Source organism: Augochlora pura, chromosome 1 (assembly GCF_028453695.1).
Source record: "Augochlora pura isolate Apur16 chromosome 1, APUR_v2.2.1, whole genome shotgun sequence".
Classification (NCBI taxonomy): Eukaryota; Metazoa; Arthropoda; class Insecta; order Hymenoptera; family Halictidae; genus Augochlora; species Augochlora pura.
Window position 1 is genome coordinate 20,957,238 of NC_135772.1, and position 25,626 is coordinate 20,982,863.

The window sequence follows — 25,626 nt, forward strand, 5'->3', positions numbered from 1 at the left end:
ACTCTGTAAATGTAACACACTTGTATTCGAATTTCTTTTACAAAGGTTTCAACATAAGCATTAAAACCGTTAAGCATTAGCAGAAGTGAAATCCGCATGATGTCGCTGCGTGATCGAAATCAATTCACTCTCTAACGGAATATGAGTTTACCGACCAAAAATTCCGTGAGAAATGTAGAAAATAAATATTCTCTTCTACTAGAGAATATGTATTTCTTCTCTTCTAGTACGTATAATGCATTGTGTTCGAATAAATTCAAATCAACGTGTTTTCACGCTGTCAGGCGGACCAACGTATAAAACTGTTTGTGTAAAATATTTAACAGCGATCAGCAAACAGCTTTTGGTTGCAGTGGACCACCAAGCGGACGCAACGGATCCGGGCTGATCCGAGTAGCAGACGGAGCGGACTGTGGACCACAGCAATGGTACCAATCTTACAACAATAAACGATGCACATACGATAAATGTAATTAGACGGCAACTTCATCATCAACTTACCATACTGTCAACGAAACGTCGAAAATGTGTAAAAAGCGTAGAAACGGTGGTAAACTTTTGTCACGATTATTATAACGACCGAAGAATGCGATCATGTGGCCGACGAGGCACGAAACGATGACCCGTGATGAATGTAGAAAATGTTTACGATATTTGGGTAAGGTTAAGATCCAGACAATTTGTTTTCTTTGCTAGCATTTAAGTTTTTCGGGTTTTATAGTAAATATACCCGAAGGATAAAGACGATCATTGATGCGATAGCATTGTAAATTTTGCTAACGTTGCTGCTACGGGTATTGTACGACAATTCAGCGATTAACCAAGACCAAGTTGTATTATTTACATACTATGGTAATTATAGAGGAGCTGTGTTTCTTATTTAATACAGAATTAGACGCGTATGGAAGTATGGTGTCTGTTTTACGTGCTCAAGGATCCTTCACCAATGAGAAACAGAAATTGTTACAAGAACTTGCTAAAGTTTTACATATTTCCAATGAAAGGCATCGTGCAGAAGTACGAAGAGCTGTAAACGACGAAAAGTTAGCAACTATAGCTGAACAGTAAGTGCTTAAATATAGCATTTGTTACAATTCGTAGTAAAAAATGTTTTATGTTCAAATACTAATTTGTCCTTGCTTATGGTATAGATTAAGCGGTCCAAACACTGGCACGGATTGGACTATTGAAGGTCGTCGTGCTATTCCTCTTTTACCAAGATTAAAAGCAAGAACAGCTTTTACTACATTAGCAAATAGTTTGTCTCTTGCAACAGCAGCTGCAAACAAAAGGAATCTTCCTGTTCATGAAAAAACAGAGGATGCAAAAGGTTTTAAGGAAAACTATTATCTATTTTGGTAAATGTGTGGTTTTAGTCTGTGTAAATTAGCATGTGGTTCTAGAGCTGTAAGTCAAGAAATTCAACGATTTGGCATTTCTTTTCCATATGGATTTATACACGCAATTGTTCTTCATTCCTATATTTAATATTTTAACAGATATTACAAGCAAATCTCCTGTGAAAGTGAAAATAGAGGAAAGAACAATTGGTGACACTGAGCTTTCACCTATTAAAGATAAGTTTAATGAAGAAAATATTATGGATGAGGTAATCCAATTTACGTCGTTGCTTCGTATTATGTCTCTTTCCAATTATTTCATCTGCATCTTGAACATTACAGATAGCTGAGCTAAATAAACGAAATTTAAATAGCGAAAGTAAGGATTTGGACGTGGGTGAGAAGTGTGGCATTGTGGAAAAACGTAAAGCAACTTCTCCACTTCCAACAGCATTACCAAATAAGGTATTGCAAATAACTTCAATTATTTCAATCAAATTTAGTTAAGGAATTACCAAGAAAAGAATTAACGATTAAAATTTCATTAAGATACTGGTAGTGTCGGCAAATTCTATAGGAACGTTAAATCATGGTGCTACCCCAAAAGGATGTCTAGAAAATACTATCCAGTTGTCGCGAGTCCCAACAAATTCTTTGCAGCACCAAAATTTCACAATAATACCGCTTAATATTAATTGTGCAGAAGGTTCTACAGGTTAAAATATATTTTATTTGAATAGATATGAGGTACGTATTATATTAAATGACGCTAAATCGTCTAAATTTTAGATCTTGAACCTAAAACAACTGTGGTGCAAGAAAATGTTGTCAACCACGTAGCAGTACCGTCTAGTAGTCCTACGAATTCCGTCGTCCCTGTGGGAACAACGTGTACTGCTAAACCTCAGGGAAAAATAATTACAACACAAAGTAAACTTAGTACAAAAATTGGGTCAGGCATTCTGATGCCTGGTGGTGTACCATGCACGTCGGGGAATAATTTGCAGCTTGAAACTGGAGATACATCGACGCAAAATAGTTTAAGTAGTTCGCAAAAAATAATAGACTCTGAGAATTCAAATTCTACTGCCAGTAGCACAAAACGTATCGTGCCCATGATACATCCTAACGCGAAACCTCCTATAACTAAAGCTATTACGACAAGTAATTATCGGTATTGCCGCATCATAAAATAGTTTAAGAGTTCGCATAGTTCGAACTTGATTTATGGTTATTTTTTTCCTCAGATAATTCGCATCGTTTAATGACCGTATGTCCTGGCACAGCCGTGTCGAATGGACCAGGACCGCCTCAGTCTAAACAAGCGACAGTAACTTGTAAAAAAATACCCACTACGCTCAATAATCAAATCGCTGCCAAAATTGTACTTGTTTTAAAACATTTTAAGAATACGGGAGAATAACGTAGAGATTTCTAATGATTTGTTTTAATGTTTTAGGGTGTTACGTTAAATTCTAATAAAACTGTAAATATTTCTCGTCATCCTAATACAAAATTAACATCTAAAACGAATGTGATTGTTATACAAAAGGGTCAAACCAAAGGTGTAACTCTTTCTCATGCAGGCAAGGTATATTGACATTACTTAATCCGTTTAATAACAATCGTTTCCTTGTTAGTTCCTATGTATCATTCAATTATATTTATATACTTTAGGAAGTACTGGGAAAGGTAATAGTGGGTGGTAAAAATTTGTGTGTCACGAATCAACATAATGCTTCTATTAATGTTTTACCGCGCCATATTACGTTAAACAATGGAGATCAGTCTGTAACTATGTTATCAACAACTAATTTGTCTCAAACGGAACCCATAATATCCAACACGAAAGTAATGACCGTTATTACATACGCATGAAATCGCAAGAATAATTGAAAATGTGTTTATGTACTTTATTTTTCAGTCTGGTAACACCATAACGTTCAATCTTCGGCAAGATGTGTTCGAGAAGAACAAAGCTTTGACCCAAATTTTTGAATCACCTAATGTTCTTACCTCGGAGTCTAAGACTGTGATACAGAATGCGCATGCTCGTCTTTCGAAAGAACCAAGTAACAGTGATTCACATGTACAGGATAACGAAATCATTGTAAAAACCGATGCTATAAGTTCTGTTATAGATGAGATACACAGGTCAGTTTGAAGTGATCAAACTTCGTTATGAAATTGTTATGTTAAAAAAGTGCATGTAACATGAACACCCAACTTCTATAATTACTTTAAACTCTCCTTTCTCTTTTTTTTTATAAATTAATCTTTTTAAATTCGTATTACATGATTTATTGTCCTTTTAAATTGTTTTAAGCCATCACAGTTCCAATACTCCATTTCATATAGATCTTTTATTTACGATATTTTTACACATTTATCCAGCGTATAAGTTTGAACGCAGGTGACGCGACGGTAGCTATTTATTTCAAGAACGTTCAATACTCAGTGAAGAATCGTATGTTGGCATCGAAGATTTAGTTTATACTGGAAGCTTTTAAGAGACTTTTCACTATGTTCATATAGATATTAAATTTAACAAAGAAAGACTGGATGTATTCCATAATGTACGTAATACATACATGTCTAACAATAAGTATTTAACTCTTAGTAGTGTTTGACCCTTTCAAACAAACGAAGTTTCTTGATCACTAAATCACAAATAATATAAGAATCGTGCAATTACCTGATTAAGAAATTGTAATTCTACACGACTGATTGTTTTAAATCTGGCATGTGCCAAATTTGTAATATATTTACAATGCTAAGTAAAAAGTTTGTTTCTATGTTTCTGATACTTGCTCATGCTTTATATTGTTCACATGCTGTAAATATACATACAATGTAAATAGGACATTACAAAAGATAAATAGAATAATAACATTTATATCTTTACGAATTACAATTGTTTTTTACAGATTTTCGAATAGTTACATTTCTTTGATTAATTTGTAAGTTGAGCTTTTGAGTGCTTTAAGGAATTAACAGAAACTTAAAAGTACTTACTAATATACACATATATTCTAAAGAAGAGAAATCAATTTTGTTCTTTTTACCGAAAATATATAGATTTAAGAGGAAGTGTCGAAACGGTGTTCTCATAATAATAACTGTTTATAAAAACTGCTCAAGAAAATATATTCATCATTTCTGTATATGATTTTACGAGTCAGCAATTCCATTATTGACAATGATACGCGCTCGGTTGTCTACATTGAGTTTAATCGAAATATGTTTAAAATTCGACATGAATGTAAGCACCAATCGCGTCTGCTTTGAAATGGAGAACAAAGATGTTTTTAATGTTTGTAAATAATTTCTACAATAGGTAAATTATTAATTAAAAGATAGCAATGACATTAAAGTTTGTTATGTAGAAAGAGAAGTTTATTTTATCGGCAAACACGATTGTACATTTTAAAAGATTTTAATAAGGTCTAGGAGGTGGTCCGCCTCTCATCATACCAGGAGGTGGTCCTCTCATTCCAGGAGGTCCCATTGGTGGTCCTCCTCGTCCCATGGGTGGCATTCCTGGTGGCATACCTATAATCAAATAAGAACATTATTTCATCTTTCCAAAAAATGACACCTTTTATCAATTGGAAAATGAGATTTAGCAAAATATAAATAATTACCCATCATTCCTGGAGGTGGACCCATCATTCCTGGTGGAGGACCTCCAACTGGCATACGTGGGGGACCACCAGGATGCATCTGTGGCGGTGCAGAAACTTGGCCTCTACCACCTGGTGTCATAATTTGTTGCGATGGGCCACCAACACCCCTAACTGGTCCTTGTAACCCAGTAGGCACTCCAGCAACATTAGCAGGCATACCACGTCCAGTCGCACGACCCATACCAGGCCCTGCAGCTGCTCCAGGAATAGGTACTCTAGGAAGTCCTTCCTCTGGGGGTGGAGGACCCTCTACTGTCAGAGAAACAATATTTTCTCCTCGTAAGAGTACAAAACCTAGCACACGTTTATCTTCTCTTTCTGGCTGCTTCGTATTTTTTGGTTTAATTTTACGAAATTCCTCACAATCCCCAAGTATAAGATTCATATGCTTATCGAAAGCTTTAAACGTGCCAATAAATGTTCTAGAGTCTTGAAGAATAATTCTAACTCTGTAATTAATATGTTGTAACATCTTGTTATTCTTGCCGATCGTCTGAAACGAGAAAACCGTATTGTTAGGTTATAATGATATTACGCTTGTAATACTGCAAATACTTGCGCTTTGCTATTTTAAAATTTACCATCTTGATGGTTTTCTTTTCGAAACGTCAAAAGTAAAATCCACTATTTATCTGTTAACTTTTATGTGGACAATTACATAAATGAAAATAACAATTCGTCGGCTTCACCTTCACCGGATTTGACTTATCGCTTCAATAACATAACTTTGCCACATGAATAGATGGCGTTCTGTATACATAATTTCCCAGTGGATTTCGTGTTCTAATGGAACTGCTTGCAACGCTCTCTTTTTCCTACTTGTCCACATACGTATTTATCCCTACACCTAGGGCCTAGTTCCTTCTCTGGTACTGGATATTTCCTCTCTGCTACATATTGCTTTATGGACAACGATTTTCCACCTTAATGTTATGATTGATGGATTAGTGCTTGTAATATTTTCAGCTAAAACTTTATAATTATCTGCTGCTATTTTCCAATTACGTTGAAATTCGTTGTTGTCAGACGATTTTATATATTTTTGATTATAAGCTTCCGTTCTTAAAGAACTTGTACCAAATATAGTTTTGTTCTTGGGTTTATGTAAAGTATCGGAAAATTTGGGTAATTTTTCATCGTCTTTTAAGTTTGGATATAAGCTGTTCATAGCATTCATTATTTCTTTAATGTTACTCTGTTGTAACTCACTTGTATTTGTATGAAAATATAGGTATTTACTAGGTACATTCGTAATTATATTTTGATTTATTCTATCACAGTAGTATAAAATCGATTGTGTTTTCGAAGCATTAGAGAATATAGTCTTTCTTTCTTCTGTAGTTAATAAGCTCTCATTCTTTTTGTTAAGATGATCATTTTCAGATTCTAATATACCTTTTGATAATCCGAAAGAGATAGAAGGCACACGTTTTACTACGAGTTTTTCAACAATATAATCGGATTCATGAGATTTTTGATTAAAAATACTTTCGTGGGAGTCCTTTTTGCGAATAACTTTAAAGCAGCTAAAAAGAAACTTGTAACATTTTCTTTTAGTACCAGAAGCGGAATAGTTTTGGGATGAATCAGGAATTTTAGTTTCGATTGAAATAATGGAATTTTGTAGTTTGCCGTTCTTCATTTTAACGTTCCTTCATTATAGTATAATATAATTTAATTGTTATAATTTCAATTCCTCCGTTTCCGACATTGAAGTTCTGTCATCTCGTCGTCAAATATTAATAGCGATCGTAACATAAATTTTTACTTCAGTATTTTGAAACAATTTGATATACGCATACTTTTGACGTAAAATATGTTTCTCTATCTAGCCTGAGCGTGGCGCTTTTGTATCTTTTGTAGCCTATCAACGGGTCGAAAAAGTTCGGAAATTTATACATGGCATAGATATAATAATGTAATAAATATTGAAAGAAGAATTCGGTTTCATGTAATTATTTTAATATTATCAAGAATAATTAGGTCAATGTAACAGCGATTATCATGGCAGCAGTAAAAGCAACCACATCAACTTCACCTTCTGTTGAATTAAGTTCATATCGTGATCAACATTTTAAGGTTTGTTGACCGACGCTTCTTAACCATTTTTTTATGCAGCGTTTCTATACCATATATTACTTTTTACATACGATATAATTATGTATTATTGCATATTCTGAAAGGATATATACAATTGTTAAGTTGTTAATAATATTTTCTTTCCCCAGGGCTCGAGAGCCGAACAAGATAGGTTATTAAGGAATTCTACAACTTTATATGTTGGCAATTTATCTTTTTATACTACAGAGGAACAAATATATGAATTATTCTCAAAATGTGGCGACATTAGGAGAATTATAATGGGTTTAGATAAATATAAAAAGACACCCTGTGGTTTCTGCTTTGTCGAATATTATCAAAGAGCAGATTCTGAAAGTTGTATGAGGTACATCAATGGAACACGCTTAGATGATAGAATAATCAGAACAGATTGGGATGCTGGTTTCATCGAAGGTAGACAATATGGAAGAGGAAAGACTGGAGGCCAAGTATGCACCATTATTTTGTTTAACATAATTACGTTGTGCAAAATAATATATGTTATGCTTACTTAGGTGAGAGACGAATACAGATCAGACTTTGACAGTGGAAGAGGAGGATTTGGTAAAATAATGCAACAGAAAGTGACACCAATTGCTGACGGAGGCTTTGGACGTTGAAATTTGAACTGTACACAAGTTTTGATTCAGAATTTTGTATATCTGTCTCATTTACAAATACAAATTATAATATTTAGACTTCGATATTAAGAACTGTAAATATATATGAGAGTTAAATGTGTCCATAATTATGAAAGTGATAATTATGGGCACAGATATGAATTCAGGACATTGGTAAAAATGATTAAATTTTATCAAGTACGTTATTAAAGTAAAATATTTCTTAAACAAATAACATTAACCCTTGACTAGCAACTTTTTTACGCTGCAATAGTGCCATAATTAATCTGCAACCCTATAATATTCATATAAGAGAAATTCAGTTTGGTTGTTTATCTGTGAAAGGACACTTTATGAAAAATAAAATGACTTGCGAACTTAGCCTTAAACTATTCATAATGATCGTGTGCACCAGTCCTATATCTCAAAATGCTATAATTATGTCTATGTTTTTTAAAAAATAAGTAAACGTTCAGCTAAACTTGTTCTTTGATAGGAATATATTGCGGATATGAAAATTTAAAAATACATTTGTGCCTGTATCGTCAATTGTGGGGAAATTTCGAATTACTGTCTGTAGAGAGGTCCAATTTTGTAGGTACATTAGATGGAGCCACTGTGCATTTCTAGAGACATATTACTCTGTCGATAAATTTCTCCAACCGTTTGAACATTTTACCACTGCGCGAAATGGCGCTGTACGAGTCCTTGAAAAAAGCGCGGTGAAGTTGGTATGTTAATATGGTGAAAATCCATGTTTAATAAATGCATACTATTTTTTCAACTGAATATTACTGAAAGGATAACTTTTGGCCTGTCTTTATTGTCGTGAGAATTTTTTAACTTCTGCGAGTTAAATTAAAGCTTGAGGGTTATGAGAGAGTTGTCACGTGATCTGACCGATAGAAGATAAAACGAAATAATCGTGTGTTTGGCTGTATATTATTGCGTTTCGTTTTATATTACATAACAAACTGTTATTACCTGCTTGTTTTGCGGCCTATGCGAGAAAAGAAAATGCGGAAACTATGTTGCCGGTAATATCTATATTAGCGGTAGCTTATCTTTGAGGGAAATCCAGTAATTTACCGCTTTCGGTAATTTATGATAAGGTCAGGGGTTGAGTACTGCCTCTTAAGATGTACATAATTCTGTCGGCTGATAAATCTCAAATGATTTTCGTTCTACTCAAACCAAATCTGCATTTGAACCTTCCTAAAAGATCATCCAATACTTCCTACAGGTACAGTTTCAACGTTCTAAGTAAACAGTCCTTTTCATAAACACGGTAGAAATGAGTTTTCTTGGTTTTCCTCGCCCAGAAGTAAACTAATTTTATCCATTCCATACTTTTAAATAGCGAACATTTCAAGTCAATTTTACCTGCATTCACCCACAACAAATAATTAACTCATACACTAATCGATAAAATTCGTTTGCTGCGCTTCCATTCTGTAGGACTATACATGTACCTACATGACCTTGAAATGTAATACACGGTGAGGTGTAAGTCGGCGGCATACACGTGGAATGAAGTCATTGACCTTAAGATACTTTCCACTTTCTATTTAATACGACCACGTTGGTCTGACCTCGTTTAGTCATTCCAACACTTCCCCTGTTATTCCTACGGTCCCACATATATTTGTAATTGGTGACACTGATACCTGTAAATAATGCATTCATTGATAGTAGCAGATATGGCAACATGTAGATCAATTATTTCTATACGAACGATATGAGTAACATAAAAGATATATCTCTGTCTAGTTCTACTACAGTCATTATACCGCTCGTCTCTTGCTATATATTTTCTTATGATACGTTATCAGGCGAGCGTATCAAAGAGAAGCGTTCACTTTGTTATAAATATCGACATCGAGGTCCATACACAAGCATCGTAGCCTATTCGAAAGAAAAAGGATGGTTTGACCAATGTTCTCCGTTCTGTTTGCCATTTTGGTTTCGGCACGATCACGAGTCATTTCTGAGGTCGCCACTGGCATAGCTTAAAACAAGTCGCGTTGAGATTGGTCAAGGTACGACATCGTTCTAGAGTTGATTGCTACCTCGACCCTTACCCCACCGGTTTTCGCTCCCCGCTCTTCAGATTTCTAGTTGGTCCATGCCCCCACCATTGCTGTTCAACCTCTTCTATCTTCGAACCCTCGTTGATCTCACCGCGTTCCCGACACTGTGTGTGTTTGGAACCACGTAAATCGTGTTGACCCACGTGTCTTCCCAGGACCGTCTTTCGTGATTGTTGTGCCTCGTTCTTTATGAATTCCCGAGAAATATTACTATCGCATGTTTTTGGTTTCAAAAATAATGTTATTTCTGTAGTATTATGTATCAGTTTATACTATTCGGTATTGCTGTCATACATTTAAACAGACATAACAGGTACATTTTCAAAACAGTAATTTTCATTTCATGAAGATATGCAGTACGATAGCAACAGGCACATGACATGTTGTAGAACTTGGTTACGATAGTAACGCGAAATTGCAATTTCAAATAGAAATCTTATCTATTTACGTCTACTACTAAATGACATTGAAGCATTTTATCCTCGAAATGCACTGTAATGTTATCGTTGTGTAATATGTTATATAATACCGTAAAATGTTTATTGCTAGATGTGTTTATCATTAATGCATAAATATGTACGCAATGATTATGGGTTACAAAAAAATACTCTAACAATCGTTCTTAACAACTTGCATGGTAACGATCCGGAGATATTAAGAATACAGGGTTTACGGAGAGATTCTACTATCTGTATCTATGTGCACGTGTCAACGAAGGGCCAATATCTTAATATTATCGATCACTAAAACATAGTGAAAGAATAATTTCAAATCTTGAACGCTTCATAATACTTTATGTTCATATTATACAATTTACAGTAACTAGACATAGAAATTATTAAACTTTTTGCATTTATGAAACGCTATTAAAATAGTGTTTTTGCTTAAACTGTCACAGCTATTCTTGCTAATTTATTTTTCCACGTCGATATATTCTGCATCTACATCGTAAGGTAGTGCTAATATTTATTTCTGAAAGTTGATATATCATTAAATTTTGCAAAAGATTGTCACACGATTTCAACATATTTTGCTAAGGTTTTAACATTTGTTAGATATGACAGACAATGTGGTTGCCACTTTGCCACTGCCCCTGCGTCCGTGTCGCGTATTTACGCGTGTGTGAGGCGGGCACAGCTCCGGAATATTAACATACACACACAAAACATTGAACGACACATCGTAGCTGTCGTTGTGCTGGCGCACGCGGCGTCCAATGCCCTGCTCGGAGGCAGTCGTCGTGGTTTCTACCCGGCACACGTGCACCGCTCGCACTGGGTCATTGCTCCTCTCCGCTCGAAACCAATATCGTTGCGGCGCACGACACTTGTCCCGGGCATGACCACGACGGCACCGATTGAAATTTCGCCGTTCTTGAACGATTGCGTTTAAAAGGAAAAATTCACAACATTGTGTCAACTTCCACTATATTATTGGCGTTATCAGTACTTGTTCTACTATTCACAGATGTTCATTTAGCTGAAAGCTAAAGCTAGAATATTACGAAACCGGAGAAGATGCGGAAAAAGATGTTATTATCAGTAGTTGATTTATCATGATACGTTATTGAAAGTTGTAAGAGAGAAATTATTTTCATTTAGAAACTGTACTTAATAGTTACTGAAGAAACATCAAATATCTATTTAAAAATATAAACCTTAAAATAGAAACGAAGTTGCGTAAATTAACGTTTAGGAGAATTCTAAAGATGAACCAGGTACGTAGACATTGATCCGAAAATAAATTATTCTTTCGATATGAATATTCGACCACTGATAATGAATCTGTGATTAACGAAGCTTATCGTAACGTATCGTGCCGTGTTGTGGCGTTACGTACGCGTGTGTAGTATGTATCATGTGACTACTCGCGTCGCTATAGACCGGAGATATTTTCATCTTCGTCTGTCGGCGTTCTTCGTCGTGCTCACGACGCGAATTGCGGGGTCGGCTGAAACCACGACGACTGCCTCCACGTGCTGCGAAAAGCACTTAGTCGCCCTAAATTGTAGGTCGGCCGTCGTAGGCGCTGTAGTGGGGGTAGCGTGTGTAGAGGGGCGAGGGCCGAGCACGGCACTTCGGCCATGATCGATGATTTCCGTCGACGTTCGGCACGGCCAGGCGGTAAACATTGCACAGTACGATTGGCCGTGTCCTGAGGCGGGTCCTTTGGTTTCCAAGTTTGAGTTTTTTGTCGGCGTTCAACTGTGAGAAGTGACAAACGTACGCGCGACATGCATTAACGGTGACTCGTGCATTCGTTTCTGTTCGTTTCGTCAAATTTGTCTGTTATTCCGCTGATTTGTGATCGATCGTAGAACGATGAAAAGAAACGTGGTGTGTATCGACTGCGCGAGGGTGTAAGAAGAACGGTACAGGTGGGTGAATTTGACATTTCTTCGTTTCACGATCGTTTTCATTCCAGTCCCAATCAGTTTTCTTCATGTTTAATAGAGTCCAAAATGCAAACTGCAGGATCACCAGTTACTTTCTAGAGAAGTTATTTCCTTTTTGATTATCGGTTAAAATATTTTATGTGTTAACGATACCAGACACAGCTCAATAATATTGGCTAGCCGAATCAGAAATGTCATTTGATTTATTTCAAAATTGATTGTTCATTGTTACATAAATAGTTGACGTAAAACGCATTAAATTCTTAAAAAACTGACTGCTGTTTCTGGAAAGTTCCAATGGCTTTTCTTAAAATATTATGTACTGAAAGCACTTTAGTTGACATTTCACTGTCGACCCTAATGAACTGTGCGCTAATCACATAATAATATTTCGACCAATTTTTTCTTATTTAAAATTAATTTTAATAGCTATTGAGTAAAAGCTGGGCTACAACGTATAACAAAAAGAAAAGATTAAAAACAGTATGAATTTGCGATAAATGGATTCGACAGTAGCCTTGTCAGGCGCGAGCCTAGGTTGTATTCGAAACGTCTGTTCCGCCATCGATTGTATTTTCATATTCTCTGAGTAATGGTGAAGGAAAGAAAAACCGAGGAAAGAAGAAGAACTGTATACGCAAGAAAGAAAGATCGCGATAGATTCTCTTAGAAGCGACGATATGTATCGTAGTCCGTGATGTAACTCAACGTCCTTACTGCGCTGCGAGTTGCACGAGGTCGGTGATCGCTATAAAAAAATGCGGCGAGTGCACGTGGAGGCAGCAGCAGGCGGTTTCTACCGCCGCGACGCGTCGCGGCATTGCACCACCGCCGACCACGACGACCGCCTCACGGACTGAGACACGCGCGTGCAGGTTTAACCCAGCCTTAACCTATTCTGAACTGACGACCTCGTAGGAACGTGTGATCAACGTCAGACTTCTTCAATAAGCCTTCTGCCAAATTCAACGTTTTCCTATTCAAACTTTTTTTCACCTTCCCTTCCATTATATCGAAATATTAGCAATGACCATTATTATAAAATATGTATTATCCCGAGTATGTTATTCTAGAGTTACTAGTTATACGACGAGTATAATTTTAGAAGGACGTAAAAAATCGCAAGATCACGAAATGTCAGATGCAGAACCTTTTCTACAACCTTAGAAATATCTGGTTACACGCAAATACAATATTTTTAGTTAGACAATAAATAATGTTCGTTTTTGTCGGATTACGTGTTACGTTGGTTTATTATTATCGCGGTAAGTTCAACTTGTGGCGTAATAGGAATCCGAATATCATCGCGGAAAAGAGAAACAGTTGACTTCTTCCGCATTTCCCTGTTCGTCATCTACGATAGATTCTATCACAGCAAAGAATCTTTTATTTTCCTATTTCCCTTGGGGCAACCGAAGAAAAAAAAGGCAAAGGGTCGAGCGTAGCAGGTTCGTGAGTCGATAATACACGGTTTATCATAGGCCCAGTAGAATCGGGGGTCGGGGACCGGGGATCAGGGACAGAGAGAAGTTGCAGGATGCGTGTGCGCGCGCGTGCGTGCACGCACGGGGCGTCGCACGATTCGTGGGCGTTTTTTTGATCCTCAAAGGGCGAATGGTGGGGGATCGAGTAAGCTCTGTTACCCTAAGTATCAAGGCGTTTACATACAGTTGCGTGTACCATCTAGGACGACGTTCCTAGTGTCTTCGCTCTATCTACCTCATGTCGATCTACCTCATCTAGTCTTCCAATTTTTAATTAATGCCTTGTTTTTGTTAGAGTACAGGTAAAATTACTTGACAATGTCTGAAATTTGTTTCTCGCATAAAATAGCAAGTACCTTATAATTATAGTATGTAAAAGATTTTGTAGATTCATTTAAAAAAACGTTTTCCTGCGTAAGCCAAAATTGTCTTGTATCGTTCGCATCTATATTCAAAATCATATGTTTATAATGACAGCTATTCGAATCGATTAAGGAATTGTCCAACTTTCTTTTGCTCTAAGTTTTTCAAAGAACGAACCTGTAACAAATGAAATATAAACTACATTTGAATAAATTCTAATTTTGTACTACTTCTTTTCAGATTTGTAACTTGATAACAAAGAATGGTTGGTTATTATCAAGTAGAGCCGTTTTCAAGTACAAGAACGATGTCAATTATCAACGAAGTGAGAAACTTGGAGCCTGTGAATCCAGTGAAGAGTTTGGTTTGTAGTCCGGACTTGACCGTGTACACAACCCCAACTTGCGGAACCGAGACTCTGTCGGCAAATACCGAGGAAAAGCCGTACCAGTGTCTCCTCTGCCAGAAAAGCTTCGAGCAGAAAAACTTGTATCAGAGCCACCTACGTTCGCATGGTAAAGAAGGCGAGGATCCTTACCGATGCAACATTTGCGGGAAAACTTTTGCGGTGCCTGCGCGGCTAACTAGACATTATCGGACGCATACGGGCGAGAAACCGTATCAGTGTGAATATTGTAGTAAATCGTTTTCGGTGAAGGAGAACTTGAGCGTGCATCGTCGTATTCACACAAAGGAACGACCGTACAAGTGCGACGTGTGCGAGCGCGCGTTCGAACACAGTGGGAAATTGCACCGGCACATGCGAATTCATACCGGTGAGCGGCCACACAAGTGTACAGTGTGCTCAAAAACGTTCATCCAGAGTGGACAGTTGGTAATTCATATGCGCACCCACACCGGTGAAAAACCGTACGTCTGTAAGGCTTGCGGCAAAGGATTCACATGCTCGAAGCAGTTGAAAGTTCATACCCGCACGCATACCGGAGAGAAACCGTATACCTGCGACATCTGTGGCAAATCTTTCGGCTACAATCACGTATTAAAGTTACATCAGGTAATTTATCGATATATGGTAAATTTACTTTTTTTTCGAAAAAGGTTGAGAACTGTTTCAGTTACAAGATTATTCTTCAATCGTTTCAGGTTGCTCACTATGGCGAGAAGGTCTATAAATGCACGCTTTGCCACGAAACCTTTGGTTCGAAGAAAACGATGGAGATGCACATAAAGACGCACTCAGACTCGTCTGTCAGTGGTTCTCCTCGGGACTCGCCGATCGAGCCGGAGGTTGAGATCTCACAGGGGTACAGCGTAGGCACTGCCAGCGATAAGGAGAACCAAAAGACTGACGAGCCAAGCGATGAAGCTACCGCCGCTTATAACGCACCGCGGGATTTCACCTACTACATGTATTCCAGAGAGCAATATTCCCAACAACCCCTCACGGCGCCGAGCGAAGAAAAAGCTTTCCAGACGACGCCCGTTGTCCCCATCGAGCAATGTCACACGTTCATGTACCAAGAAGTCTCTCAGACATACAATACCTTTGGGATTCCAAGCAACGATTTCGTCAGCGACTGTTCTTCTTTACTAAATTTGCCTGGAAACGACGCTCGCAGACGGGTAGAAGCTGCCCTCGAAGCAGTCGAAGAGGAGAGGCAGAGGGAGTACGGAATTAGAGTTGAACGGGAACCAATGTTAACACCACCAAGCAGTAATCCTGTCAGTCCGGTACCATCGCCGGATCCTCTCGACCTAGCTATTCCTGTGCGAGAGACGTTAATTCTTCCGCCGAGGAAGAGGTGTAAAATGATTCTAGAGTCGATGGAGAGCGAAAGGATCGGATTCATTGCCTCCCAGAGACAGAACTCTGTTATACAGTTTGCCAAGGCTTCATAGTGGAAGATCTCGGACTCGTTTGTGGTGAACTGGTGATAAGTTCGCGTACGGTAAGACGAAACTCCCCTCGACTGCGCAGGTGGTCATCAATTTTCCATAACACCTCGCCTAGACTCGACCTTCGTCATTATCGTCCACAGCTCACCGAGCTGCCCAACGCAGTGTCAAAGCACAGCCGATTAATGCTTTCTGGACATCCAGATGCACTGTGTAGGCTCTGTTTGCCTTTCTAAAGAGAGGTAGCTAGGTCGAGAAGAATTAAGATGTTCTCACGATTACGGACGAGGTTCTTTTGCTGAGTTTCCCGAGCTTGAGTTAATCATCGAGCCGATCAATGAAAATCTACTAAACAAAGACTGAACTGAAAAAAAAGTAACAATATTTTTCGATCCTGCAAGAGCACATTGTCTTTTAAAATATTATTGCAGGATTAAAACAACTCTGCAGCGCACATTAAGCTCGCCAGCCAATTTAACGTTACCTAGCGATAAGAAGTAGCAAACCAATTGCAAAATTCCTAAATTTTTTAAATAGTAACTGAGAATGATTTCTCAATGTCTCGGGGACAAGCCGTAACTTTAAGCTAAGCAAAAGTCGAGAGACGAACAAGTTCAAGGATCGTGTAATCTTTACTGCGAAAGTGTCACATGTCCCTGGATTTTAGTCGCGAAAGAAAGACACTAGAAACATTCGCTTTGCTTTGCTTTCTTCAATATTTAGCTGGCGTGCTCTGCGTTATATTTTTTCTCGTATTTCACGTAATGTGTACGTGTTCCCGGATATTTGTGTGTGTGAATGCGCACTTGCGTGTATATATGTTAAGTTGCAGCGGACTAGCGTAATAGTAGTGAACAACGCGAAGGCCTTGGAACGAACATGTTTAGTCGAAACTAGTTCTCGTTTTACAAAATACGAGAAATCTTCTTTTCTCTGATCTTTTAAGAAAGTACTATATTCGAAAGCACATATAAAGTACACAATTTGTTTTATAAAAATGACTAAAATGTTTAAAAAGTAGCTCAAAGTAGAATGACCGCACCCATAATAAAGCATCGTCATTTGTTCATTTACTTGTATCTTGTACAGAAGATTTTTAAAAAACTGATATGGCCATAGGTGTCGATTAGTTGAAAGGCTACGTAACTCGTACCGAAAACAACAAGTCGTTTTAGTTGTTAAATTTGAACGTAGTACGTGTTTTCTGTATCGTGAAATTTTTCATAATTTGGTCGTAATCAAGTAATCAAAAATTCGTGTAATAAATATTTCAATCTCTTGCCAAAACTACAAAGACTGATACCAGTCTGACAAACACATTTGTTCGTGCGTGACAAGCTTCCCATGATACATTGTTCATTATTGTCGTGTGTAGGCCCTATAATAGATCAAAGTGATATTAAAACACGTAATTGCTCAATTTCGTCATTGTTAGACATACATTGTTTTCGGTATACACTTTTGAATAGGTTCAAAATGATTTTCCAAATTATTTTTTTCTCTGAAGTTTTACTTTTGTTCGTTTCAAACATCTAATATGAGGAAATTTGAATTTATTCACGTCATAGAAACGATTGACGTACGGGTGAACGATTGGCAATCACGTTAAGGTCTCTGTCTGAAGAATAATACAGTTTGTTAATCGAAGCTTTGCAAGAGAAGCCTTAATACTGATTGCAAGGAAGGTCTAGCAAACGATTAAACTTTGTCCGCTTTATGAATCTTTCGATATCCAGAAAGGATTAATTACGATGACTGCAACAGTAACAAAATAAGTTGTTTGAAGTACAAACACATTGAGTCGAGATAGACAAATCCGTCGCTCAATGAGCTTGGAAAGGTAAAAAGAATTGAGAAATATATATATTTAAGTAACTGCTGTGTCGGAGTAGTGCTCGCGATTCTAGCAGAATACTGTTTTAATGAAAACAAAGAAAAAGAAAAGAAACAGATCTTACTGGGATAAATAACTGAATATACCGTTTCCACCGTAAAAATGAAATCAACGGGGAAGAAAGTACCAAACAATTGATATCTCTGTGATAAGAACTCCATAATGCCAGAGTATTGAGGGGAGCTATGCCCACTGCCAGTACAAGCGTGCTAAACGTATCAGAGCATGCGTGCAACTTTCATATTAAATATTAAATCGTATTATCACGATTAATAATTCGTAGCCATATGTGCCCGCATTTGGCTTCGCATCGATATGACAGAAAAAATGTTTTATAAATTGAGGACTAATTTTTAAAGCGGAACATTCAGCAAAGTGCATCTGGTCGAAATTGATCGCGACTTCACGTTTCAAATGTCAGACTTGAAATGTTGGACAAAATGTCAGACTTTTCGAGATCATAATATTATTGAAATGTTTCACATTCGAGTCACTTTTGTCGGATCTTTTGATATACATATTATACACGGAGACGTGTACACAATTAAACTTGATTTGCGAAGAAATATTGGAATATCTGTGAATTTGGCAATTTCTGTGAAAACTGAAAATATACATGAATACTGTAAAAGCATCGATATAATAATGTCAACGTTTATGCGGTATCTAGGGTATCCCGCTGTTCGTCCATCGAATCGATACATTGTTCCAGTCAATGCATTTTGCGATCGAATCATCCGCTTATTTTTGATCTGCAGTTTATAGAACAGCTTGCATATACATTGAGCCATGTTCATATTTTAATAATGTAATGTAATATTTATATAGGAGCGTATGTATATTATGTTTCTTTTTTGTTTCTTTTTATGGATACAGACTTCAACACGTGGCCTATATTCTCCTATATTAAACGAATCGAACGGCTGAAAGAAATGTTCGATGCGGCTTTTCGTTCATCACCCGGGAATTGCATTCCGTCGATCCCATGGGTCGTGCGTGACTTAAAATTTATGTGCAATCTTAATTTAAGCATGTCTCCGAATGCTCGGCTACGAACGCTTTCGAAAGGAAACAAAAAGTCAGGTTACCTTTGATGAATGGAATACCCGGGGTTTTTAAATAGAAATTTTAACGATCGTTGTGGACGGAATTCGAAGACCACAGCATGCTTGGCTCGGTGTTCAAATTCTTCTTCGTTCGCGTAGATTCTATCGAGAGGATAAGTAGGCCACGTTGCGTTGTAGCTTGTCAAAATAAAAGGAATGCGAATTGTTAAGTATTATGATAATGACGAGAAATAGGTTGAAACGCGTTGAGAGGTGTCTAGTGTAATATTGTAGTTATTATTCGTTATTACTTATTATTTTTAAGACACACAACACAAGCACATACACACAAATGCATGCCAGATGGGGTATTTTTTGTCTCATCATCGTGGGCGTGTGGAACTGATTACACACGAAAGAAAATGCGTTTTTGTAGACATTTGACGCAACAAAGGAAGAATACAATCTTATAAGGGTGCGATAAAGGACCATGAAAATATTTCTGGGTTTCGTTTTGCTTATCGATTGTACATTCGATTTTAACAGAAAAGGATAGAAGGAATAGGAAACACAGTGAATAACACAAGAATAGAGAGATTCCCTCTAAAAAAAAAATTAATTAAAGTACCAATCATTTTTCTACGTTGGAAAGCCAATTACAAGTTGTATTTCTTGTTCACGTTATTGACAGAAATTTCTATAGAACTGATGCATAACTATAGGCACTAATGATTGTATTTCTTCGTTTTATTCCGCCAAAGTGCGCGTGAATCATTTTGATAGTCAGCTTCCGTTAGGAAATATATTTATTTATTTAATATATATCTATGTCTATATATTATATGCAGATGTATTTTTGCCGAAGTCCGAAACAAACTGTCGTGTATTCGCTGCATTAAAATATATTCTATCGTAAACAATGTTTCCGATTTTTTGCTTGACTTTTCATTCGATAGAAACATTTATGGAAGTTTCCTATGATTAGTTGAATTTTGATATCCTTTCATTTTTAAGAAATACGATCGTTTGAAAGTTACCGTCGGGGGCATTCAAATGGAGATTGCGCGGGAAGAGATAGCGGGAAGATAGTTGCCCTCTGTCACGCTGCGCGGCCCTCTGGTTGTCATCGTTGCAAGCTAAATTATCTCACTAAGTAACTAGACGAAATCACCAAACATAAAACGTCCAGTTAAAGGTATGTTTTCAACTGGAGAAACAGTTCACAGCCAATTGTTGCACGCCGAAGAGAGACCTTACGATAATCAAGCTTGATTTGCTTTTACGTGGCGACAGAGTTTTCAACGAGCATACTGATGCACGATGCACGAACATGTACAATGTATTCCGGTTTTGCGAACCCATCTGGTACGATGTAAAACGTTCGTGTTCAATGGAGTACGGTAGTCCGAACGATTGTTAGAAGCGTCATTGGGAACGTTTCGATTGAAATACTTATATTTATATGTCAATAAAATTAACAGAACGCGCAACACACCTTAGAAATATCTAGCTAAAGGGAAAAGAACGTTATTAAGTGAGTAATTATACGTTTCTTTTGGATAAGAGAACACCCGCGCGTTTCCTCAGTAACCATAAATCCAACTATTATTCGAACCTTTCTGAATAAATATCTATCGCACGCAAATGACCGAATCGCTTCTTATCGCTTAAATAATTCGTATAACCAGTAATCGTTTGTTTTATACAGTAAGATTTTCTCTACACGTTTCAAAGTACTTGTCACTATTTATTTAAATTGATAGTTTATTAATTGACAAAACAAAGCTCGAACCGTTATACGATGGATATATAACTCAGATACAAAATTTATCGTGCAAATCGAGTAGCACGCATTAAAAATTTCAACTGTAGCTAGTAAGTGTTAGAACAATTTAGAATACAAGCTGAAAACATTGTAACAGTTTCAAGGCTTTAAAGAATCGTTCGTATATTAACGTGAAATTAAACATTTTTATAACATTAACGTTAATTATTTTGTAGAAATGAGGAGAAAAAGCGAAAGGAACAAAGCAAAAGGGACTCCGGAGAAGGAAGTGGGGAAACCAACTAGAAAATCAACACGTAGACGAGTAAAAAAAGCACATTCTATGTCACCAGAGCCAGAAACTGTAGAGGAGACAGGGAAAAGCGTCACTAGCAAAGAGACAGACAAGAAATTAATTGCATTCACGCTTCAAAGAAAACAGTTGGAAGATATGGTAGAAGAGTGTAATGAAACAGTTTCATCCACCGAAACCGACATCAAGACAAAATCTGAAGAAAACGAAGAAGACAACGATGGTGGATCGGTTTGGAAAGTGGCAAGAGCAGATGCATCGCCTGGCGAAATACAGAAGCTGAAGTTATGCAGACAACATAATATGACAGAATCATCATCCGATAGTTCTTTGAGTAGGAAAAAATTAAACAAGTGGCAAGAAAGTGGTGAGGGAGTTGCGGAGGAGGCTGACTCGGCAGAAGAGCAACTGGTTTCTTGTACAAGAACGCTCAGTAGCATTGAACAGCCGAACGATCCCTCCTCTTCATACCCAGGTCAGGACTCCAACGAAGAGGTAAGTGATAGCAAGGAGATCCTGCCTGAAACCACTTCAGCCAACTTGTCTGACGATAAACCAAACATAGATCAGCAAGGTGAATCAAAAGAGGCAAATATCCCGATCGAAAACGCTGATAACGAACCGATTAAGTCGGATAGCACACCTACTGTGTCGGCTCCTAGATCAAACGGCGATCGCTCATCCGAGGAGACGAACGATGCACCAAAGGAAGAAAAGTCTGTGGAAGATGCCAGCGATAAGTCAGCAGAACCGTTCAACAAAGAAATTACCGTCGAAAACGTTCAGAAAGACACGAGCACCGACGAGGAAGAAGACGAGAAAGAAAAACCTCGCGAAGTAGTAAATTCTTCGTCTGAATCGAATGACGAAGTTGAAAGTACGAGAAGTAACAGAACCAGCAGCAGAATATCCTGCGTCAGTCGTAGAAAGCATCGTACTAAATATCGAGACTCGTCCAATTCCGATACGCCGGACTCAGAGGATGAACTTCCCATTAAAAGGGACATTGAAGTTGATACTTATATGCAAGAAGAAAAATTAGTTGCAGATGACTCGCAGAAACCGAAAGATCGATCGGTATCACCAAAACCGAGAAATAGTACTTTGCTAAACAATGTGGAAGTAGAAGCTGAAAATATTGAAGAAAACAACCGGAAATCAGATAGTCTAATCGAAAAAGCAGAGTATTCTGTATCAACAGTGGCCCAAACAGCCACTCTTAAGCCTGTGAAAGTAAATTTGAAAAGATCATTGTAAGCACAGGTTGAACAACTATTTCATAATGTTATCGGTAATGTATTTGTTTTAATTTTCGAAATTATATTTTAGCTCTGCGAGATTGTTAGTGGAGAAGAATGATGTGAAAAAGGAAGATACCGATGCGAGTGTAAACAACGAAACAGTTGTAACAAATAAGGTCCGTAATATTACTGGGTTTCAAGTATCTTTGATCAATCTAGAAAATTATAGTTACACAGATGTATTATTTGGTAAACTAATTCCATACTGTTACTTAATAGGAGAATCTTGATAATGCCGAGGTAGAATCAAAATACGTTCCGAGAAAACGACGATGGGGCACTGCATTGTCTACGGATACCGCGCCTTCGTTCTCGATATCTACTGATTCACTAAAAGTAATATTCTTATTTCTTATTTATACAAATACGCTTCTCTGATTAATATAATTTATCTACTACAATATTTTATGTATGTATTTTGTAGGCGTTGGTGCCAGGGGCGAGGCCACTGTCGATAAACGAAGTTCGTTTGTCCAAAGACGACGACGAAGACAGAGATCGTTTCCGAGCCAATGAGAAGTGGTACAATTCTAACGAAGGGGTGAACGATAACAAGTCAGATAGCGAAAGTGTCACGCAGAAAAACGGTACTGCGAAGAAAGGAGATGGGAAGGTCGACAATCATATGGGTATTTAAAATAATAAAAAGCTCGGTTAAAATATGTTGCTCGTTTTTCATCTGAACTTGTACTTCATTAGCAGTGCGCCGAAAAATATCAATTGTAAAGGAAACGCCGCACGTTAAGTCACCTAGTCCACCGGCTACGAAGCCCACCAATATACTCCTGATCAAAAATTTGGTTCGTCCTTTCACTCTGAACCAAATCAAGGAACTTCTTTCGCGTACTGGCACGATCGTTGAGAATGGTTTTTGGATGGACAGAATTAAATCCAAATGTTTTGTAGAGGTGTGTATTTCTTCAAATCATTGCGACATTGGTACAGAGCAATCAAGAACTAATCGATCTTGTGTAATTACCCAGTATGCAAACGAGGACCAGGCGTTCGAGACACGGCAAGCTTTGCACGGTGTATCTTGGCCAGTTTCGAACCCGAAGAGGCTTCACGTTGAATATGCAACCAAAGATGACATGGAATTGGCGCGGGAATTGTCCAAAGATCAATCTATTCCAAGGAAAACTGAGACACTTGTACCGTCGGATTCATGGCAACAAGATTGGAATCGAGAGGAAAAAACTAACACAAAGGTAAGTGAATCTGAAAGGCAAAAATTCCCACAATTTCGAGTCCAAGAGTCTTAGTTGTGCATTGTTTGAATGAGTCTTACACTAAACAGGTGATGGTAGTCCGGGAATGGGATCTAGGCAAAGAAGACGGGCAGCACATGAAGGAGAAGGAGCGTGAAAAAAAGGATCATGATAAAAAGAGAAGGCAAAGAAGTCGGAGCCCCGCGGTAGAACCACATCTTCCAGCACCGGCTCGTAAATTCAAAAAGAAAGAAGATGAACCACCGCCAGCAAAGCTTTTAGACGATCTCTTTAGGAAGACGAAAGCTACCCCTTGCATATACTGGTTACCACTTACAAATGAGCAAGTGCGTTAGAACGTTAAACAGTCAAATATTCATATTGCCTCATTAATTCAAAATGACATTATTACAGATCGTTGTAAAAGAGGAAATGAGAAGGCAACATATGGCGGAACATGCACGTAGATTAGAAGAGATGAGACGCGCGGAAAGAAATAACAGGGACGGCCGACGCCGTCGCAGCCCAAGAAAATAGTTCTTTGATCATCCGTTTCCGATAAACGTACCTTTCCTTCTCTAACGCAAACACTCCGACTTTTGTCAGATCCCCGTTTTCAAAACGATTTCTGATTACGGAAAGCAAGAGATCACATCTCTTTCTTTTCATAGACTACGAACATTGGTATTTTTTTTTGGCCAACATTCGATTCGTTTCATTCGGAGGCCGTTGCATCAATTAGCGTTTTTATTTTGTTGCGTTGGCGATAGTTTCATCATTTTTTCTTTATTTTTTTTTTGTTCAAGCAATCTGATAGAGTCTGGTTATCGCTGTCAGCCGTATTCATGCGTCCTCTATTTCTTTTATATTCCAAGCTCTTAGATAAACTATTTTTTCTTTCTCTAACTTTTTTTTTTGTTCAAAAAATTTGATAGAATCTGGTTATCGCTGTCAGCCGTATTAATGCGTCATCTATTTCTTTTATATTCCAAACTCTTAGATAAACTATTTTTCCTTTCTCTCATCTTACGACTCTACTACTTTCGTTGTATGAAAAACCATAGAGATCCACTGCATGATCCAGACGTGTACTGCTTCCGGAATCCAGCTTTCCTGAATTTCAGCATTAAACTGTACTTCTTACAGGTCAACATTAACTATCCAACAGAGTGGCGTAATTATAGAACGAACACGATAGTGTTTACATCGTCTAGGAGACACGCATCATAGCGCGAAGACCCTGGGAATCGAAGAATAAGTGAAAACACATGTTCATAAAACGAAACTGTCCGTAGAAAATACCACGAAATGAATATACATATAATATTCGTGGTCATTGAAAATACTGTCTCAAAAAAGAAAAAGGTATCAAATAAAACAGAAAAAACATCGAAGATAGGCTGGTTGTTGGAACCAACGACGAAAGCCGTCCGAGATGACGAGACTGTGGTTTATCGTGTGGCACGAAGACATCAACCTAAGTAACCGCAAGAGAATTTCTTCTCTAATCCTGGATTATGCGTTTCTTTCATCTGCTTGTAGCGTAGCCCAACTTCTTTGAGTTTGACATGTACTGCTATGAATTGGGCGGTAGAATGTAAAGTTTTGATGTTTCTCGGTGAAACCGCACAACCGAAAACATGTTTGTACATAAAGTATAATTCGATATTCCATAATGTGACATGTAAAATTATCAATAAATGTAAAACACTTTAGGATATATGCAAAACAATATCTGCCGCTTACTTTTTACAATATCACGTTTGGAAAATTTGTTACTTCATCCTTAAATATGATCGAAAGACCGAAGTTTGTGAAAAAATACATATACATATATGCTTTATACGGAACAACGAACTGATTCGTTACGTTCATCTTATCGTTGTATGTGATCCAGAACACAACTACTACAAAAATGTAACTCACAGGCACTGTCAACCAAGAAAGTGCGCGACTAACAAGTTGGAATCAAGGTTGTTGGCCAGGTCACAAGTGAAGAGAATGTCTATGTAAACTTAATCGATCTTTATTTATATTAACATTATTAATGCTAACGTTGTAATTACTTTAATTTACAAAATTCATGAATTACAAGATGTGTGCATGTCAGCTATTAATTAAAAAATATTTCACAGTCACGACTACTATTGGTAGAAAAAGAAAG

At 37.5% G+C, this 25,626-nt stretch overlaps 6 protein-coding genes across 10 annotated transcripts; 4 read left to right on the forward strand and 2 right to left on the reverse strand.

The window, feature by feature from the left end:
• The first annotated feature begins 365 nt into the window (after positions 1 to 365).
• On the forward strand, positions 366 to 4,435 carry LOC144468669 (uncharacterized). Of its 3 annotated transcripts, none has more exons than XM_078178319.1 (12): positions 366 to 799; positions 890 to 1,064; positions 1,152 to 1,330; positions 1,500 to 1,609; positions 1,683 to 1,805; positions 1,890 to 2,055; positions 2,130 to 2,504; positions 2,588 to 2,724; positions 2,800 to 2,931; positions 3,018 to 3,191; positions 3,265 to 3,494; positions 4,268 to 4,435. In XM_078178319.1, the coding sequence occupies exons 2-12, from the start codon at positions 910 to 912 to the stop codon at positions 4,302 to 4,304; spliced, it is 1,818 nt and encodes a 605-aa protein (XP_078034445.1). In that variant the 5' UTR covers positions 366 to 799; positions 890 to 909; the 3' UTR covers positions 4,305 to 4,435. The 3 variants fall into 3 exon arrangements, with proteins under 3 accessions (XP_078034445.1, XP_078034429.1, XP_078034437.1); XM_078178303.1 differs by having other exon boundaries at positions 367 to 658; XM_078178311.1 differs by lacking the exon at positions 4,268 to 4,435 and adding an exon at positions 3,754 to 4,252 and having other exon boundaries at positions 368 to 658.
• On the reverse strand, positions 4,178 to 5,767 carry Smb (small ribonucleoprotein particle protein SmB). Its single transcript, XM_078178332.1, has 3 exons — positions 5,608 to 5,767; positions 4,985 to 5,519; positions 4,178 to 4,892 (listed from the first exon to the last, which is right to left on the reverse strand). The coding sequence occupies exons 1-3, from the start codon at positions 5,608 to 5,610 to the stop codon at positions 4,777 to 4,779; spliced, it is 654 nt and encodes a 217-aa protein (XP_078034458.1). The 5' UTR covers positions 5,611 to 5,767; the 3' UTR covers positions 4,178 to 4,776.
• A 106-nt stretch (positions 5,768 to 5,873) lies between these two features.
• On the reverse strand, positions 5,874 to 6,744 carry LOC144470830 (uncharacterized). Its single transcript, XM_078182382.1, has one exon. The coding sequence runs from the start codon at positions 6,666 to 6,668 to the stop codon at positions 5,874 to 5,876; it is 795 nt and encodes a 264-aa protein (XP_078038508.1). The 5' UTR covers positions 6,669 to 6,744.
• A 139-nt stretch (positions 6,745 to 6,883) lies between these two features.
• On the forward strand, positions 6,884 to 7,981 carry Cbp20 (cap binding protein 20). Its single transcript, XM_078197390.1, has 3 exons — positions 6,884 to 7,105; positions 7,255 to 7,575; positions 7,642 to 7,981. Exons 1-3 carry the CDS (start codon positions 7,031 to 7,033, stop codon positions 7,744 to 7,746), a joined length of 501 nt encoding a protein of 166 aa, XP_078053516.1. The 5' UTR covers positions 6,884 to 7,030; the 3' UTR covers positions 7,747 to 7,981.
• A 3,947-nt stretch (positions 7,982 to 11,928) lies between these two features.
• Kr-h1 (kruppel homolog 1) lies at positions 11,929 to 19,787 on the forward strand. The gene is made up of 3 exons (XM_078177161.1): positions 11,929 to 12,213; positions 14,319 to 15,093; positions 15,183 to 19,787. Exons 2-3 carry the CDS (start codon positions 14,341 to 14,343, stop codon positions 15,936 to 15,938), a joined length of 1,509 nt encoding a protein of 502 aa, XP_078033287.1. The 5' UTR covers positions 11,929 to 12,213; positions 14,319 to 14,340; the 3' UTR covers positions 15,939 to 19,787.
• Positions 19,788 to 20,232: 445 nt separating this feature from the next.
• On the forward strand, positions 20,233 to 25,479 carry Acn (apoptotic chromatin condensation inducer acinus). Of its 3 annotated transcripts, XM_078185594.1 has the most exons (10): positions 20,233 to 20,409; positions 20,877 to 22,206; positions 22,283 to 22,370; positions 22,474 to 22,590; positions 22,679 to 22,883; positions 22,954 to 23,162; positions 23,238 to 23,462; positions 23,552 to 23,809; positions 23,877 to 24,026; positions 24,609 to 25,479. In XM_078185594.1, the coding sequence occupies exons 2-9, from the start codon at positions 20,879 to 20,881 to the stop codon at positions 23,997 to 23,999; spliced, it is 2,553 nt and encodes an 850-aa protein (XP_078041720.1). In that variant the 5' UTR covers positions 20,233 to 20,409; positions 20,877 to 20,878; the 3' UTR covers positions 24,000 to 24,026; positions 24,609 to 25,479. The 3 variants fall into 3 exon arrangements, with proteins under 3 accessions (XP_078041720.1, XP_078041711.1, XP_078041727.1); XM_078185585.1 differs by having other exon boundaries at positions 23,877 to 25,479; XM_078185601.1 differs by having other exon boundaries at positions 22,957 to 23,162; positions 23,877 to 25,479.
• The last annotated feature ends 147 nt before the right edge of the window (positions 25,480 to 25,626 follow it).

Coding starts and splice junctions, on each gene's coding strand:
- LOC144468669 (XM_078178303.1), top strand. CDS start 595: ATGTGGCCGACGAGGCACGAAACGATGACCCGTGATGAATGTAGAAAA. Junction 1,065..1,151: donor TTAGCAACTATAGCTGAACA/GTAAGTGCTTAA, acceptor CTTATGGTATAG/ATTAAGCGGTCCAAACACTG. Junction 2,505..2,587: donor AACTAAAGCTATTACGACAA/GTAATTATCGGT, acceptor TTTTTTCCTCAG/ATAATTCGCATCGTTTAATG.
- Smb (XM_078178332.1), bottom strand. Junction 4,893..4,984: donor TCCACCTCCAGGAATGATGG/GTAATTATTTAT, acceptor ATTTGATTATAG/GTATGCCACCAGGAATGCCA.
- LOC144470830 (XM_078182382.1), bottom strand. CDS start 6,668: ATGAAGAACGGCAAACTACAAAATTCCATTATTTCAATCGAAACTAAA.
- Cbp20 (XM_078197390.1), top strand. CDS start 7,031: ATGGCAGCAGTAAAAGCAACCACATCAACTTCACCTTCTGTTGAATTA. Junction 7,106..7,254: donor ATCGTGATCAACATTTTAAG/GTTTGTTGACCG, acceptor TTCTTTCCCCAG/GGCTCGAGAGCCGAACAAGA. Junction 7,576..7,641: donor GAGGAAAGACTGGAGGCCAA/GTATGCACCATT, acceptor ATGCTTACTTAG/GTGAGAGACGAATACAGATC.
- Kr-h1 (XM_078177161.1), top strand. CDS start 14,341: ATGGTTGGTTATTATCAAGTAGAGCCGTTTTCAAGTACAAGAACGATG. Junction 15,094..15,182: donor ACGTATTAAAGTTACATCAG/GTAATTTATCGA, acceptor CAATCGTTTCAG/GTTGCTCACTATGGCGAGAA.
- Acn (XM_078185585.1), top strand. CDS start 20,879: ATGAGGAGAAAAAGCGAAAGGAACAAAGCAAAAGGGACTCCGGAGAAG. Junction 22,591..22,678: donor TATCTACTGATTCACTAAAA/GTAATATTCTTA, acceptor TGTATTTTGTAG/GCGTTGGTGCCAGGGGCGAG. Junction 23,163..23,237: donor AATCCAAATGTTTTGTAGAG/GTGTGTATTTCT, acceptor GTAATTACCCAG/TATGCAAACGAGGACCAGGC.